The sequence below is a fragment of the Dermochelys coriacea genome, chromosome 3, assembly GCF_009764565.3.
Source record: "Dermochelys coriacea isolate rDerCor1 chromosome 3, rDerCor1.pri.v4, whole genome shotgun sequence".
NCBI classification, from domain to species: Eukaryota; Metazoa; Chordata; order Testudines; family Dermochelyidae; genus Dermochelys; species Dermochelys coriacea.
In genome coordinates, this window is record NC_050070.1 from 148,440,292 (window position 1) to 148,457,056 (window position 16,765).

At 41.2% G+C, this 16,765-nt stretch overlaps 1 protein-coding gene across 1 annotated transcript in view; it reads left to right on the plus strand.

The window, feature by feature from the left end:
* The window catches only part of BIRC6 (baculoviral IAP repeat containing 6), a 342,876-nt gene that overhangs the window by 221,734 nt on the left and 104,377 nt on the right, over positions 1-16,765 (plus strand). Inside the window, 2 exon segments of the mRNA XM_038394017.2 lie at positions 8,426-8,726; positions 13,762-13,979. Coding sequence (XP_038249945.2) covers positions 8,426-8,726; positions 13,762-13,979 — 519 coding nt within the window.

Below are 16,765 nucleotides of genomic sequence, written 5' to 3' on the forward strand. Positions count from 1 at the left end.
TGGTACAGAGGACAGCATTTAGTGGGGCAATGTTGGACTCTACTGAGCCAGGGCATTCCTCAGAAGCGTTGCAGTTCCAATTGATCCGATACCTAATGACATACTTCGAATGTCATCCAGTCTCAACAGCCTGAAACTCTGAGGTTCCTAGGCCACATGATCTTGAGCATGTATGTGGCACGACATGCAAGACTACATCTCAGACCCCTCCAGACTTGGCTGACCTTGGTGTACTCACCAAGCCGTCATCTTCTGGACACCGTACACACAGTACCTCCCCAGATTCTAATTTCCTTGAATTGTTGGTTGGATCCTCTCAATGTTTGTGGAGGCATTCCCTACATTTGCCCTCAACCATCAATAACTCTGGTCTCAGACATGTTGATGCTAGGGTGGGGAATTCATTGTGTTCCTTTCATTTTATGGCCTGGAAGCTCCATGGCTAAATCCCAGAGAACAGGCTTGCTCGTAGTAAATTTGCCAGATCTTACTAGACTGTAGTAAGGCTACACTAGGGCTGCCTACGTGTCAAAATGGAAGCAGTTCTTAGTCCGGGCTTGCCAAACCAAAGTTTTGCCAGTGCATTTGTCCATCCAACATATACTTGACTATTTGGTGCACCTGAAAAAGCAAGGATTAGCAATTTCCTCTATCAAGGTTCACCTGGCAGCATTATCAGCTTTCCACCCTCGTGTGGATAAACATTCAGTTTTTTCAAAGACACAACAATCAAATTCCCTAAAGGCCTGGAAAGGTTGAGCCCATTCCCTCTTGGGACTTGAACCTGGTCTTGTCTAAACTTGTGGGACCAACATTTGAGACTTTAGCAACATGCTCCTTACTATGCCCCTTTTGGAAGGTGGTTTTCCTAATTGCCATCAGTTCTGCTAGACGAGTCTCTGAATTGCATGCCCTGACATTGAAGCCACCATGTACAGTCTTCTTTAAAGATAAGGTATATTTATGCCCTCATCCTCCCTAAAGTAGTTTAAAATTTTCTTAGTATTCAAGCAATTTACTTACCGTATTTTACCCAGAATCTCTCACATAGAAATAAATGACGACTACACACATTAGACATTAGACGAGCTCTAGCATTCTACATAGACAGGACTAAACCGTTTTGGCAGTTCACCCAACTGTTGTGGCTATAGCAGACCAAATGAAGTCTCCCAGGCTCCTCACAGAGAATTTCATCTTGGATAATTTCATGTATCTGCACTTGTTATGAATAGACAGGTGTTTTGCCACCAAGTAATCTGACTGCTCATTCCACAAGATCATAATCATCCTCAGCAGCATTCTTAGCACAGATCCCTATCCAGGATATTTGTAAAGAAGCAACCTGGTCGTCAGTGCACACACACGCCTCGCATTATGCCATCACCCATTACTGTTGGGATGATGCCAAATCTGGTTGAACTGTAATATGGTCTGCATGTGCATGAACTCCGATCCTTTCGCCTATATTACTGCTTGGGTGTCACCAAGATTGGAATGAACACGTTCAATCAGTTGAAGAAAAAACAGGTACTAACCTTTCATAACTTGTTCTTTGAGATGTGTTGCATCTCCATTGCATGACCTGCCTTCCTATCCTTCTACATTAGAGTTTCCAGAAAGAAGGAACAGTGGGGGGAGCTTAGGTTCAGCTGGGTACTTTGTACCGGCATTAGTGGAGCTTGGCTCCAGTTGCCTTGATGGGTACCACTGAGGAGGAAAATTTCTGGTGACTGTGTGCAGGGCACATGCATACCAAGAGTGGAATGCACACGTGCAACACATCTCAAAGAACAACAGTTTTGAAAGGTTGGTAACTTTTTTTTTATACACTTCTTGACTTCTGGTTACTTTAACAGTGCAATTTTAACATTCTCTGAATACAGTTTTTGTATGGAGTAAATTAAATGAAAAGTTTCCCAGATAATGTTTTAGTAAACAAAAAATATAAACATTCATGTTAACTCATGAAATTTTTGTTTTTAATCTGTAGCTTTTACAGAATATACAATGTGGCTACACTAATACTGCTTATAGGAGCCTTGAACTTTTGCATTATTTCTAATAGTTAACTCTGCTGTCTTAACATTTGTTTTTTGTTTAGTTGACTTGTTTGTTGCAGGATTTCTTTCCAGGGAGAAAGCGGGAAGCGTGTTTGGGTAGATGCATGTGTGTGTGTAGGAAGTTGTCATTTTTGCTACAAGCTTTCTAGCATTTTCCTAAAGATGGTTGGACTCTGGATTCACCCAGTCTTTCTGGAAGTTTATTCTGTAGCTGGATCCCCTGGACGGATGATGCATTGTTCTCAGCTCTCTCGTGCTTGGTCTTGGGCTCTGTGATTTGCATTGTCTCAGAGGAGTGAAGCTGTCTCAATAGTTCATAAATCAAAATTCACTATTTAATATATCTAGGACTTGATCTATTAACTAATGACTTGTCACACTGGAGAAAGGAAATTTTTCTTAAAGATTGAAGAAACATACACCCCAATCTTTAAGGAGCAAGAGCTTATAATAAATGTGCTCTAACACCTTTAGCAGTGTTTTTCCAGCAAAGCCAAAGAAAACACACACTTGATATTCCTTATTTCAAAAGTTTAAAAAAGTGCAAAAATAAAAACATACAAGCCGCCTTCGGTCATTTTAAAAAAAGCACAACTCCATTTTAAATAAATCCTCTGAAAGTCTCCTTTAAATCATACTGAAGAAATAATATAAAATATTTGCTATTTTGTTACTTGTGAACATCTTTGGGAGAATTTTTGTGTACTTCACACTTCAACAGTCATGAGCAATCATTGGTGTGACATTCTAAAAGGAATATCAAAATATTTTGAATGTTCATTGACTTCAATCAAGAAATGGAAGAAAGTGTTTGACTGCAGAAAATGGAATTTTCATAAACCATAATGGAAAAGAAAGGTCTTACCCATAGACGTCAGTAGTAAAGGTGAAATTAATAGAGAGAGGAATGCTCATAGACTCAAAGATTTTAATAGGGAAAATGTATGTAACACGTTTTCGTAAGAAGTCAGGTTATCCTCTGGACCAGCCTTAGTTTGTCTAACTTAGTTTTATTAAACAGTTACTATTTCCCTCAAACTGTGATAAAGAACGATTCTCTGTAAAGCAGCTGACAGTGGGTCATTTTACCTCTACAGCAAGGCATGAGTTTCACAGAATCTATATAGAAGGGGTAATGTAGTAATTTGTAGGAGCATGGGACGTGTAGCTTAGATTTTTTTTTTTTTCCCTGATTAGTGGTATTAGAAATGCCTAATCAGACCAAAGGAGAGTGAAAGGAAAACTGTTCAGTGCCTCTCTGAGGGATGAGAGGGTTAAACTTGAAACCTTACAAATTTCCTCTGATGTAAGAAAATTATGTAAAACTTATGCAAGTAATCTCTTCAGTTTCTTTGTTGTATATTGTACTACATACATTGCCCATGGCCAGTACTACATCAGGCTATAATCTCCTCAGATTTCATAACTTAATCATGGTAAGGCCTTGTCGTTGCTCAGATGGGAATCCTCCAAGGAGAAAGTAGACAGCTACTCTGGTATCTGAGATTCTGATTCAGTAAGTAGTACTCTTCCTTCCAAATAGCTGTACTTCAGAATTTCAATAAGAAGATATTGTAAGCTACAGCAAGAAGCTTCTACGTCCACAGTAGTTATAGGAGGCATGAATCTGGGCCCGTATTGTCTAAAACTAGAATTTAAATAGTTGCTGGTGTAACAGAGGGGCCCAATCGTGCCACCACTGAAGTCAGTGGAACTTTTGCCATTGACTACAATGGGTGCAGGATTGAAACTAGAGATTTGTGCTGTATATGCATATATGTGCTTGTATAGATCTTCTGGCTTATGAATGTTTTGGCAGTACACTGCTGAGCCTTGTGCTTGTTGGAGGCACACCATCCCTATGAGTTTTAAGTTAATTAAGGCTATTCTGACTACCCTGCCTTTCCCCCTATGATCCTAAATAAGACTTTAATCACTGAAGAGCCTCTTTTGCCTCCCTTAGGGCTGAGATGAGCCTTCTAAAAATGTGGAAGGATTCCTGGGGAGCCTAATAAAGCCTTTCAGACTTCAGGAAGTTGATGCAGAACCAGAGCCTTGTCTTCTAGGCTCTATAGGCAAAGAGTCATGATTCTGCAGACCTATAAGAAAAGGAGTACTTGTGGCACCTTAGAGACTAACAAATTTATTAGAGCATAAGCTTTCGTGAGCTACAGCTCACTTCATCGGATGCATTTGGTGGAAAAAACAGAGGAGAGATTTATATACACACACACACAGAGAACATGAAACAATGGGTTTATCATACACACTGTAAGGAGAGTGATCACTTAAGATAAGCCATCACCAGCAGCAGGGGGGGGAAAGGAGGAAAACCTTTCATGATGACAAGCAAGGTAGGCTAATTCCAGCAGTTAACAAGAATATCAGAGGAACAGTGGGGGGTGGGGTGGGAGGGAGAAATACCATGGGGAAATAGTTTTACTTTGTGTAATGACTCATCCATTCCCAGTCTCTATTCAAGCCTAAGTTAATTGTATCCAGTTTGCAAATTAATTCCAATTCAGCAGTCTCTCGTTGGAGTCTGTTTTTGAAGCTTTTTTGTTGAAGTATAGCCACTCTAAGATCTGTGATCGAGTGACCAGAGAGATTGAAGTGTTCTCTAACTGGTTTTTGAATGTTATAATTCTTGACGTCTGATTTGTGTCCATTCATTCTTTTGCGTAGAGACTGTCCAGTTTGGTCAATGTACATGGCAGAGGGGCATTGCTGGCACATGATGGCATATATCACATTGGTAGATGCGCAGGTGAACGAGCCTGTGATTGTGTGGCTGATGTGATTAGGCCCTATGATGGTATCCCCTGAATAGATATGTGGACAGAGTTGGCAACGGGCTTTGTTGCAAGGATAGGTTCCTGGGTTAGTGGTTCTCTTGTGTGGTGTGTGGTTGCTGGTGAGTATTTGCTTCAGATTGGGGGGCTGACTGTAAGCAAGGACTGGCCTGTCTCCCAAGATCTGAGAGAGCGATGGCTCGTCCTTCAGGATAGGTTGTAGATCCTTGATGATCGTTGGAGAGGTTTTAGTTGGGGGCTGAAGGTGATGGCTAATGGCGTTCTGTTGTTTTCTTTGTTGGGCCTGTTCTGTAGTAGGTGACTTCTGGGTACTCTTCTGGCTCTGTCAATCTGTTTCTTCACTTCAGCAGGTGGGTATGGTAGTTGTAGGAATGCATGATAGAGATCTTGTAGGTGTTTGTCTCTGTCTGAGGGGTTGGAGCAAATGCGGTTATATCGTAGCGCTTGGCTGTAGACAATGGATCGAGTGGTATGATCTGGATGAAAGCTAGAGGCATGTAGGTAGGAATAGCGGTCAGTAGGTTTCCGATATAGGGTGGTGTTTATGTGACCATCGCTTATTAGCACCGTAGTGTCCAGGAAGTGGATCTCTTGTGTGGACTGGTCCAGGCTGAGGTTGATGGTGGGATGGAAATTGTTGAAATCATGGTGGAATTCCTCAAGAGCTTCTTTTCCATGGGTCCAGATGATGAAGATGTCATCAATGTAGCGCAAGTAGAGTAGGGGCATTAGGGGACGAGAGCTGAGGAAGCGTTGTTCTAAGTCTGACCTACTACAGGACAGGCCCAACAAAGAAAACAACAGAACGCCACTAGCCATCACCTTCAGCCCCCAACTAAAACCTCTCCAACGCATCATCAAGGATCTACAACCTATCCTGAAGGACGAACCATCACTCTCACAGATCTTGGGAGACAGACCAGTCCTTGCTTACAGACAGCCCCCAATCTGAAGCAAATACTCACCAGCAACCACACACCACACAACAGAACCACTAACCCAGGAACCTATCCTTGCAACAAAGCCCATTGCCAACTCTGTCCACATATCTATTCAGGGGATACCATCATAGGGCCTAATCACATCAGCCACACTATCAGAGGCTCGTTCACCTGCGCATCTACCAATGTGATATATGCCATCATGTGCCAGCAATGCCCCTCTGCCATGTACATTGGCCAAACTGGACAGTCTCTACGTAAAAGAATGAATGGACACAAATCAGACGTCAAGAATTATAACATTCAAAAACCAGTTGGAGAACACTTCAATCTCTCTGGTCACTCGATCACAGACCTAAGAGTGGCTATCCTTCAACAAAAAAGCTTCAAAAACAGACTCCAACGAGAGACTGCTGAATTGGAATTAATTTGCAAACTGGATACAATTAACTTAGGCTTGAATAGAGACTGGGAATGGATGAGTCATTACACAAAGTAAAACTATTTCCCCATGGTATTTCTCCCCCCCACCCCACCCCCCACTGTTCCTCTGATATTCTTGTTAACTGCTGGAATTAGCCTACCTTGCTTGTCACCATGAAAGGTTTTCCTCCTTTCCCCCCCCCTGCTGCTGGTGATGGCTTATCTTAAGTGATCACTCTCCTTACAGTGTGTATGATAAACCCATTGTTTCATGTTCTCTGTGTGTGTGTATATCAATCTCTCCTCTGTTTTTTCCACCAAATGCATCCGCTGAAGTGAGCTGTAGCTCACGAAAGCTTATGCTCTAATAAATTTGTTAGTCTCTAAGGTGCCACCGGTACTCCTTTTCTTTTTGCAAATACAGACTAACAAGGCTGCTACTCTGCAGACCTATAGAGATTTCAGAAGTGGAACTCCATTTTTACAAACCTGCAGCATCAGGTTACACAGTCAGGATGGTGTTTGAGAACTGTGGTTATCAGGCAATTTTTCAGCAGGCTTACCAAGGAGGCAGACCTTCCATTGCAGCCTTCTGTTGTCTGCTGAATCAGGTCTCTCCATTTGTAGACTCATGGGTTTTACAGGAACAGGAAAAATTTGGAACCATTAAAAACAAATATACAAACAAAACCCCTCCCCCACCACAAAAAAACACAAACTCTCTAAGCAACTTTCCAAACAAATTTTTAGGTAAAGTTACAGTTGCAGGCACAAATTAGGGGTTTGAGCATGAGTTACCTTTTAAGAATGTTAGTGTTTTAAAATAAATAAATCAATAAATAAAATTGAAACCCATGAAATGCAGAGTTAAGGCTTTGCTTAAATAAGGCACTTAAACTATGTTAACTCTACCCCTAAAGAGGTGGCATCTTCCCATCTTTGCAAGTAGAGGAACGGAAATATGCACCTCACATTTCTTTTATATTTTTGTTCATACAAACAGACTTCCAAATGAAGTATGTTGCTTTGTCTTCATACTAACGTTTTCTCTTTTCATGTAATTAGTGCTCTTGAAAATTTTAAGTTTGTACATGGAAACATGCTAGCTCTATCCTAATGATGCTTTGAAATATGTTTGCTACGGCTTCCCAAGGCCTGATTCTGCAAAGTGCTGGCACCCCTTTTTAGGTATTGGGTGCTTTCAGCACTTTGCAGAGCCTTTTGGACAGTGGAGAATGATTGCTTTTAGTATTTTACTGCTTAATTTATAAATTTCTCTTGGCTACTGTGTGTGGCCATAAAATGACCTGACCTTTCACTACCATTGAGACATTCTACTTTGTGTGAATATTGATTTATTGCCACCTGTAATATAGTTGGCTCAGCTGCTCGTGATCTGGTCTCAGTACAAACAAGGAAATGGGGGGAAAATTCCCCATTGTATTGTGGTTGTCTTGTTTTAAGAGTTTAAATAAAGCCAGTTCATTTCCTTTTTTGAACTGGTGTTTGAACAGCTTCTCTCTGATAAATTGTTATGGTAATAAATTCTGTGGGTTGATGAGAAGAAATATCGTGCCTTCTAACATAATTCTGTCTTTCCCATTTGAATGTTGTGGATTTTCACAAAACAGGTAACTAGGAAAGAACATGAACAAGATTCATAAGTATGTGTTAGCAAATTGTGGCATAAAAATAAACTTGAGGCTTTAATTATATCACATCAGTTTATCCAAATAATATGAACTGTTGAATTTTTTTGTCATGTTTCATCTTCATGCTGCAGGTGATCTGCGCATCGGTGGCCAGAGCTCCAGGCCCTTTTAGATCACCGGCCCCGGGGCAGCTGCTCCTTTTGCTCTCCCCCCTCAATCGGTGGCTGGGGGGGCAGGGGCAAAAGGGGCAACAACATTAAAGCGCTGCCATGGCAGCACTTTAAGCAAGGTCCTTTGCCACAGTAGGGCAGGGCCGCCAACAGGGGGGTACAAAAGGGTCAGTGACGTTAAAGCGCTGCTGTGGCAGCGCTTTAAAGTCAGCTGGATACAGGCTGGTACTGGCAGCCACTTTTTACCGGTACACCGTACCGGCTTATTTTCACCCGACTGGAATGAAATTGTGTGCTGCAAGAATTGACTCTAAATGATGACTACTTCCAAGGACTGTGTTAACTTTGTTGTTGTTTTTGAAGGTGAGTGCTCCAGTAGTTACATCCACTACACAAGAGAAGCAGAAGGACAGTGATCAGTTTGAATGGGTTACCATTGAGCAATCAGGAGAACTAGTTTACGAAGCCCCAGAAACAATTGCTGCAGAGCCTCCACCAATCAAATCAGCCGTGCAAACTATGTCTCCCATACCAGCTCATTCTTTGGCTGCCTTTGGATTATTTCTTCGTCTCCCTGGCTATGCAGAGGTGCTGTTAAAAGAGAGGAAACATGCCCAGTGTCTGCTTAGATTGGTGTTGGGGGTTACAGATGATGGCGAAGGAAGTATGTACTGTAACTACTACATTTATTTGTAAAACACTGCTAAATTGTTTTAACTTACATTTAAGTGTATTTACAATGTGATGCTTTAGAACGGGTGGGCAAACTTTTTGGCCCGAGGGCCACCCCTGGGTATGCAAATGGTATGATGGGCCATGAATGCTCACAAAATTGGGGGTTGGTGTGCAGAAGGGGGTGAGGGCTGCAACTGGGGGGGTGGGTTCTATGGTGGGTCCAGAAAAGAGGACTTCAGTGTGTGTGGAAAGGGGCTCCGGACTGAAGGGGGGGGCATGAGGGCTCCAGCTAGGGGTGCGGGTTCTGGGGATGAGAGTTTGGGGTGCAAGAGGGTGCTCCAGGCTGGGACCAAGGGGTTCAGATGGCAGGAGGGGGATCAGGGCTGGGGCAGGGGGTTGGGGCATGGGAGGGGGTCAGGTGCAGGCTCAGGGTGGCACTTATCTCAAGCAGCTCCCAGAAAAGGCATCATGTCCCCCCTCCGGCTTCTATGCGGAGTTGCAGCCAGGCAGCTCTGCATGCTACCCTGTCCACAGGCACTGCCCCTGCAGCTCCCATTGGCCGTGGTTCCAATGGTAGCTGTGGGGATGGCACTTGGGGCGGGGGCAGCATGCAGAGCCCCTTGGCTGCCCCTACATGTAGGAGCCGGAGTAGGGACATGCCACTGCTTCCAGGAGCTGAGCAGGGCAAGCCCCCAGACCCTGCTCCCTGACTGAAGCGCCGGAGCAGGCCATACCCCAGACTCTGCTCCCCAGTGGGTGCTTGAGGGCTGGATTAAAATGTCTGAAGGGCCGAATGTGGTCCCGGGCCGTAGTTTGCCCACCCCTGCTTTAGAAGGAGGTTGGAATTGCTTTGTGTAGTTTGTGAAGAACTCAATCTTACCCACATCCTGGATCATATAAGAAAATTTAGAAACTGGCTGACAGATTTTAAAATAGTTGTCATAGGGAATCATCATCGAATGAGGATGTTTCTAGTGGGGTTCCATGAGGATCAGTACCAGGCCCAATACTACTCAACATTTTCATCCATGATCTGGAAGTAAATATAAAATAACCGCTAATTAACCTTTGTGGATAACACAAATATTGGCAAAATGGTATATAATGATGAAGACCAGTCAGTCAGACACAGCAATCTGGAGCACTTCGTAAACTGGGCCCATTTAAAAAAAAAAAAAAGGCATTTTTTATACAGACAAATGCAAAGTTTTATATGTCTAGGAGCAAGGAATTCAGGCCATACTACAGACTGGAGGGCTCTATCTTGGAAAGGAGTAGCTCTGAAAAGAATTTGGGGTCAGAGTGGACAAGCAGCTCAGCATGAGCTCCCAGTACATTTCTGTAGCATAAAGAACTAATGCAATGCTTGGACGTATAAACGGGGGAATAGTGAGTAGGTTAGAGAAGTGATTTTTACTTCTATGCAGTGTTGGTGAGACCAATACTGCATACAGTTCTGGTGTCCACACTTGAAAAAGGATGTTGAAAAATCAGAGAGGAGGCAGAAGAGAGACAAAAATGATTCAAGGCCTGGAGAAAATGCCTTACAGTGAGAGAATTGGAGGTCAGTCTGTTTAGTTTATCAGAAATAAGATTGGTTTCATAGTAGCAGCCGTGTTAGTCTGTATTTGCAAAAAGAAAAGGAGTACTTGTGGCACCTTAGAGACTAACAAATTTATAAGAGCATAATAATAGAGCATGCATCCGATGAAGTGAGCTGTAGCTCACGAAAGCTTATGCTCTAATAAATTTGTTAGTCTCTAAGGTGCCACAAGTACTCCTTTTCTTTTTGAGAAATAAAATTGAGAGGTGACCTGATTACAATGTGTAAATACTTTCACAGGGAGAAAATACTGGATACTAAAAGGGCTTTGTCTAGCTGAGACATGCATAATAAAAACCAATGGCTGGAGCTGAAGCCTGATGCATTCAAATTGAAAATAAAAGTAGTACTTGTGGCACCTTAGAGACTAACAAATTTATTTGAGCATAAGCTTTCGTGAGCTACAGCTTACTTCATTGGATTCATTCAGTGGAAAATACAGTGGGGAGATGATTTATATACACAGAAAACATGAAACAGTGGGTGTTAGCATACACACGGTAAGGAGAGTGATCACTTAAGATGAGCTATTATCAGCAGGGTGGGGGTACCAATGTGATATATGCCATCATGTGCCAGCAATGCCTCTCTGCCATGTACACTGGTCAAACTGGACAGTCTCTACGTAAAAGAATAAATGGACACAAATCAGATGTTAAGAATTATAACATTCAAAAACCAGTCGGAGAACACTTCAATCTCTCTGGTCACTCGATTACAGACCTAAGAGTGGCTATTCTTCAACCAAAAAAAAAAAAAAACTTCAAAAACAGACTCCAACGAGAGACTGCTGAATTGGAATTAATTTGCAAACTGGATACAATTAGCTTGAATAGAGACTGGGAGTGGATGTGTCATTACACAAAGTAAAACTATTTCCCCATGTTATTCCCCCTCCCCCCACTGTTCCTCAGACATTCTTGTCAACTGCTGGAAATGGACCGCCTTGATTATCACTACAAAAGGTGTTCTTCCTCTTCCCCTCCTGCTCCCCCCCCAAGGGTAATAGCTCATCTTAAGTGATCACTCTCCTGACAGTGTGTATGATAACACCCTTTGTTTCATGTTCTCTGTGTATATAATTCATCTCCCCACTGTATTTTCCACTGAATGCATCCGATGAAGTGAGCTGTAGCTCACCAAAGCTTATGCTCAAATAAATTTGTTAGTCTCTAAGGTGCCACAAGTACTACTTTTTCTTTTTGCGAATACAGACTAACACGGCTACTACTCTGAAATTGGAAATGAGGCACACTTTTAACATTTTAACTTTGAGGGTGATTAACCATTGGAACATACTACCAATGGAAATGGTAGGTTCTCCATCTTTTGAATTCTGTATAGCAAGACTGAGTGCCTTTCTAAAAGATGAGCCCAATAACTTTTGTTTGGCTAAAGCATAACACAGGAGGAACTGGGTAAAATTTAAGGGCCTGTGATATACAGACGGTCAGACTAGATTATCTAAAGGTATAATAATGATCTAATGGGCCATTCTGGACTTAAACTCTATATGCATTTTGTGTAGGGCCAGACCAGTGAGGGTTTTTGTTTTGTTTTGTTTTGTTTTGTTTTGGGAACATAATGGATGTGGTCAGTCCTAATAAAATTGGCCTTAAGACCATCAATAGAAGAGGTAGCAAATGTTTTTTCTGGATCTCCTTCACCCACTGGTAGCCTGATGAAAACAAATTTCTCAGCTCAAATACCTTGGCCACCTTTTTTCTGAGGGAGACATGGTCCTTCCATGTTTAATTAACCAGACATTTATCCCTTTGCAAAGGCTAAGCCACTAGATATCTCTAGTATCAAAACAAGAACCTGTTCCTCCATTCATAAATTGGTTAAATGCCCTAAGGGAGTATCTGTGCTCCCTAGAACATCCATCCTAGTTTAGAACCTCTGGAAAAACCAAAAGAGAGAGGGGCAATAAACTTCCCAATTTGCTCAGCTAGTCCCATGAACTTTGGCTTTTGTTTGCCTCTTAATTTTGTGTTGCTTTTTCAGTAAGATTGTGTTCACTGTGGGAGACAAAGTGAGCCAAATAAATGAAATTTGATATCTGGGTATTTTCCTTCAGATTTGGGTAGTAAACTGACTGAAGGACCATCCAAATCTCATGCTTAGCCTGCTTCTTTTACATAATATAAAGATCTGCATCTACAAATCCCTGATATGGCCCAAAATAATTACCATTCAATACACCTCTGAGGCAAATAGTGTATCAATGTTCTCTCAGTTGGTTTTTCTACCATCCCCTTGTGGCTTGGCTGATGTATAGAGTTTGGGAGCCTATAGAAAATGAGAATAAATACTTTATATTTTTGTCATATAGACAGCAGTCATGGGACTTCTTGCTCTTATGGAGTAATAAAACCACCTTTTTGACAACAGTCTGTTTTGTTCCTAAAAATAAATAAATAAATAAAATTTAAAAAAGTTAGATGTTGTGATAAGTTCGTGTATTTTGTGACTTTTTTTAAAGTAAAATTCTCAAGAATCACTTTACTGTGAATAAATCTACTTATTAACAAAGTCACAAGTTACTTATTACATAGAGGAAACAAAGTTATTGTACAGTTAGATATTTAAAATATTTCCAAGACTTGAGCTAGCAGTGTGTGTCTCATTCTTGTAAACAGTCTGTCTGCTTTTTTCTTTTGAAATATTTTGAGTCAAATAGGGCAGAAAAGTACATAAAATTGGACAGCTTTAACTACGTACATTGCGTTAACAGGCAAGAATATTGTTACACTATGATTTTACAGATCATTCTCCTCTTCTCCACCCCTGATAAAATAGGGCTAACTTTAAAAAATAAAATTATAGTACAAAACTCAAACAATGGGTATCTAGTAAAACATAATTTTAGTTTTAATGTCCTGAAGTGAAAATGTATTGAATCGCTACATGTTTCATTGTGTACTCACCTCATGAACGGCATTACAGTTTGTGTCACAGCAAAGTTTATCCTAGCATTTATCAACATATTTTTAAAGTGGAGAGGTTTTTCTTCCTGGTAGGGCAGCTGTTTGTATAAACTTTCTCTAAACTTTAGAGTAATCCAATCTTACAATCAAAAATATGACCAAGTATGTAATTTAGCACAGTGAGAGAGTTGTTAATAAACTAGCTTTTCACCCTTGGAGATAAGGGTTTAAATCTTGTTTTTAATCACAAATTATATGCATTTATTGGTCTCAGCCTAGTCCATAAAGGAAACCAGTTCATATCTCTTGCCCATATTTCCCACCAGAATTTTGACTAAAAAGAAGCCTGGCATAAAATAATACATTCCACTGAAGACTTAATATTGTCAGAAATATAGCTGGATATTTTCAATAAATCATTGCAAAGATGAAGATTATGTGCTGAACCATTAAAAGGAAATATTTAATGTTTTTATACTTTCTCAACCTAGGTCATATCCTGCAGTCCCCTTCGGCTAATGTGCTTCCAACTCTTCCATTTCATGTGCTGCGCAGTTTGTTCAGCACTACACCATTGACTACTGATGATGGAGTACTCCTTAGACGCATGGCACTGGAAATTGGGGCAGTGCATCTTATACTTGCTTGTCTATCTGCTCTGAGCCACCATGCCCCAAGAGTGCCCAACTCTAGTCCCAACCAGTCAGAGGTAAGCTTAGCTTCTGGTTAGTGACTGACTTAGCTGCAGTAAGCTCCAGTGACCGAGTAACTATGAAAGTCTTGTTGCTGGGGTAGCATCACACATCTTTCTTAATCTAATGTCCTGTAGCTCTTTAAAATGAATTCTTGAGAACTTGAATTCAGGTGAATCGCAAAAGTAATGTGAAAGTCCTTGCTAAACTACTGCTGCTTACATATTTCAGTGCCCTGTGATAACCTTAAAAGACTTTGCTACATTTAAAAATAAATTACTTTAACAGAATGTAAAGATTGCAAAGTCAGGCACGGAAAAGTTAAGTTGTCCACGTAGCCTTTAATTTGGGCTGCTTGTGTATCTGTATTATGATGCAGTCTTTAATTACATGATCTCATACTATTTTTTCACAGGATTCCTACCTCATTCAGTGCTCAAGATGGTCAATGCATAGCTGTTCAATATTTTTATCCTCACTAGTCAATGTGTGCCTCTGTCTTATATACTCCACACCATCCAACCCTACATTGAATGCAGAATTATTCATTACGTGGTTTTCATTCTTCAATAAGTGGTTCACAAACCTTAGTGAATTCATCTTCCTAACTTTTCGATAGGGTAAAGTGCTATTTTTATCTCCATTTTACAGATGGGGAAGTGAGGCACAGTGAGATTAAAGCCAAAGGGCCTAGAGCCGGAATTTTCAGAAAATTTAGTATTTTATAGTAGTTAATATGTTCAAAGCACAGCTCCCATTGACTTAATTTGCAATTGTGAGAGCTCAGCACTCCCACAAATCATGCCCAGGTATCCCAAATTTGGCGAATAGAAAATGAGTCACACACAGTTAAGGACCATCTGTAAAAAGTTTGAAGTGACTTATCCAGCATCACACAGGAATGCTATGATAGAGGTGTGGATAAAATGCAGTTTTTCGGGGTGGCATTCAACTACTGTAACCACAAAAGCATCCTTTCTCTAATCCCTGGCTGTATTTACTACACACCTTCCAACTTTGAACAAGTGAGGTAGGTGAGGGGAGTATCTAACTCATTCACTACACAGTCCCAATTAATTCCCTGAGTACTGTCCATTCTGTGCTTTGAATGAGGCAGGCATCCTGTGTGAAGAAAATTAGTATGTGATCATGTAGTCAGACTTGCATCATCATGCATACACACAAAGGGACCAAATTAAAGTTGAACTATATGTTCATGGGTTTTCTGTTCTATGGAAGGAAACAAAAGTGGAGACGATGGTCAAGAAAATCTGTTTAGTCTTCCTTCCTCTCCCTTCCTTTATGATCCTGAAATGAGACTGAGGCACCTAACAGGCACAGATGTTCTTCCATTCCTGCACCAATCTGAAATAGTAATGAAGGGACACAACCTATTCTAGAGAGAAATAGTAGAATTGACGTTTATGAATCAGGTAGAGTTAACATTAGCCTTCTCCCAAAAATATTTCCGCTCACATTAGTTATGCGCCGTAAGCCCAATATCAGATCAGAGAGCAGAATATTTTAGCAGTAAGTCTCCACACAAACTCAGAAGTGCATAATGCAGCCTGGCCATTACAACTGGCTGGCACACAAGGCTCCACCTCATCCGTTTTAATACACTCACCGGTGTCATGGTATGGTATAGCACAAGTAATATTGAAAATGGGAGCTCACCTCCTGGAGCTGAGAGCAGTAGAACCAGTTCCGTCAGAATAAATGTACGCCAGTGTATACTTCATAGTCTTTATAATCCAAAATTCATAGACGGTATCAGAGGGATCACTGATGTGAAGTGACTAAATAAATGGTTGTGGAAAGCAAGATTCTGGATGGTAACCCTAGGATCACTTATAGTTGCTCTATATCCAGGAGACATCTGCCAGCTCAACACACATGGAAGTCTATCTCCATGTTATCCTACGATCTTGTCATGATAGCTTTCTGAAATGCATAACCTTGCACTTCTGGCACAAGACCATGTCTTTTGGATCCATCTTTAGCTACCAGGGTTTTCATAGTGATCCAGTAATAATCCTAGCAAGTCTCTGGTCCAAAAGTACTCCCCATTTCTAAGTGATATCTTTATCAAACCTTCATCCGGAGCAGCAGCTAAGTAAATGAATTCTCCAAAAATTACTGCTTAGGGTCAAATCCACACACCAGATACAATGCAAAATCATATACTAATACTGAATGGGACAGTGTTTTTATTTTCCTCTGAATGTTGGTGAACCAAACATAAGAACAGCCTTGCTGGGTCAGACCAGTGGTCCATCTAGCTCAGTATCCTGTCATCTGACAATGGCCAGTCCCAGGTTCTTCAGAAGGAATGAACAGAACAGGTAATCATCAAGTGATCATCCCCTGTCATCCACTTCAAGCTTCTAGGACACCGAGGCTAGAAATGCTCAGAGCATGGTGTTGAGGACAAGAAAACATATTGAAAGTCCAACCATTTCACCTTCCACTTCTGCAACAAATACATGTCTTGCTGGGTGAGGAGCACACCTGGAAAACAAGATGGTCACATGTAGAGAATGCCACATGGAAAAGAGAAAGTATCCGCTTCCTAGAGTTCACAGAAATGAATGCACTAAGTTTTTATCACCACTACCTTGGAGGCGAGCATGTTTTGATTCAGTCTGATTTGACCACCATGGTCACATATTTGAACAATTGGTGGAATCAGAAGCTCACAGCTCCTCTCAGAAGCAAGGGAAATTGTTCTGGGCAGAGAAGAGTATCTTATCACTCAGAGCAGTGCACATATAGCATACCCTGAATCCATGAGTAGGATTGG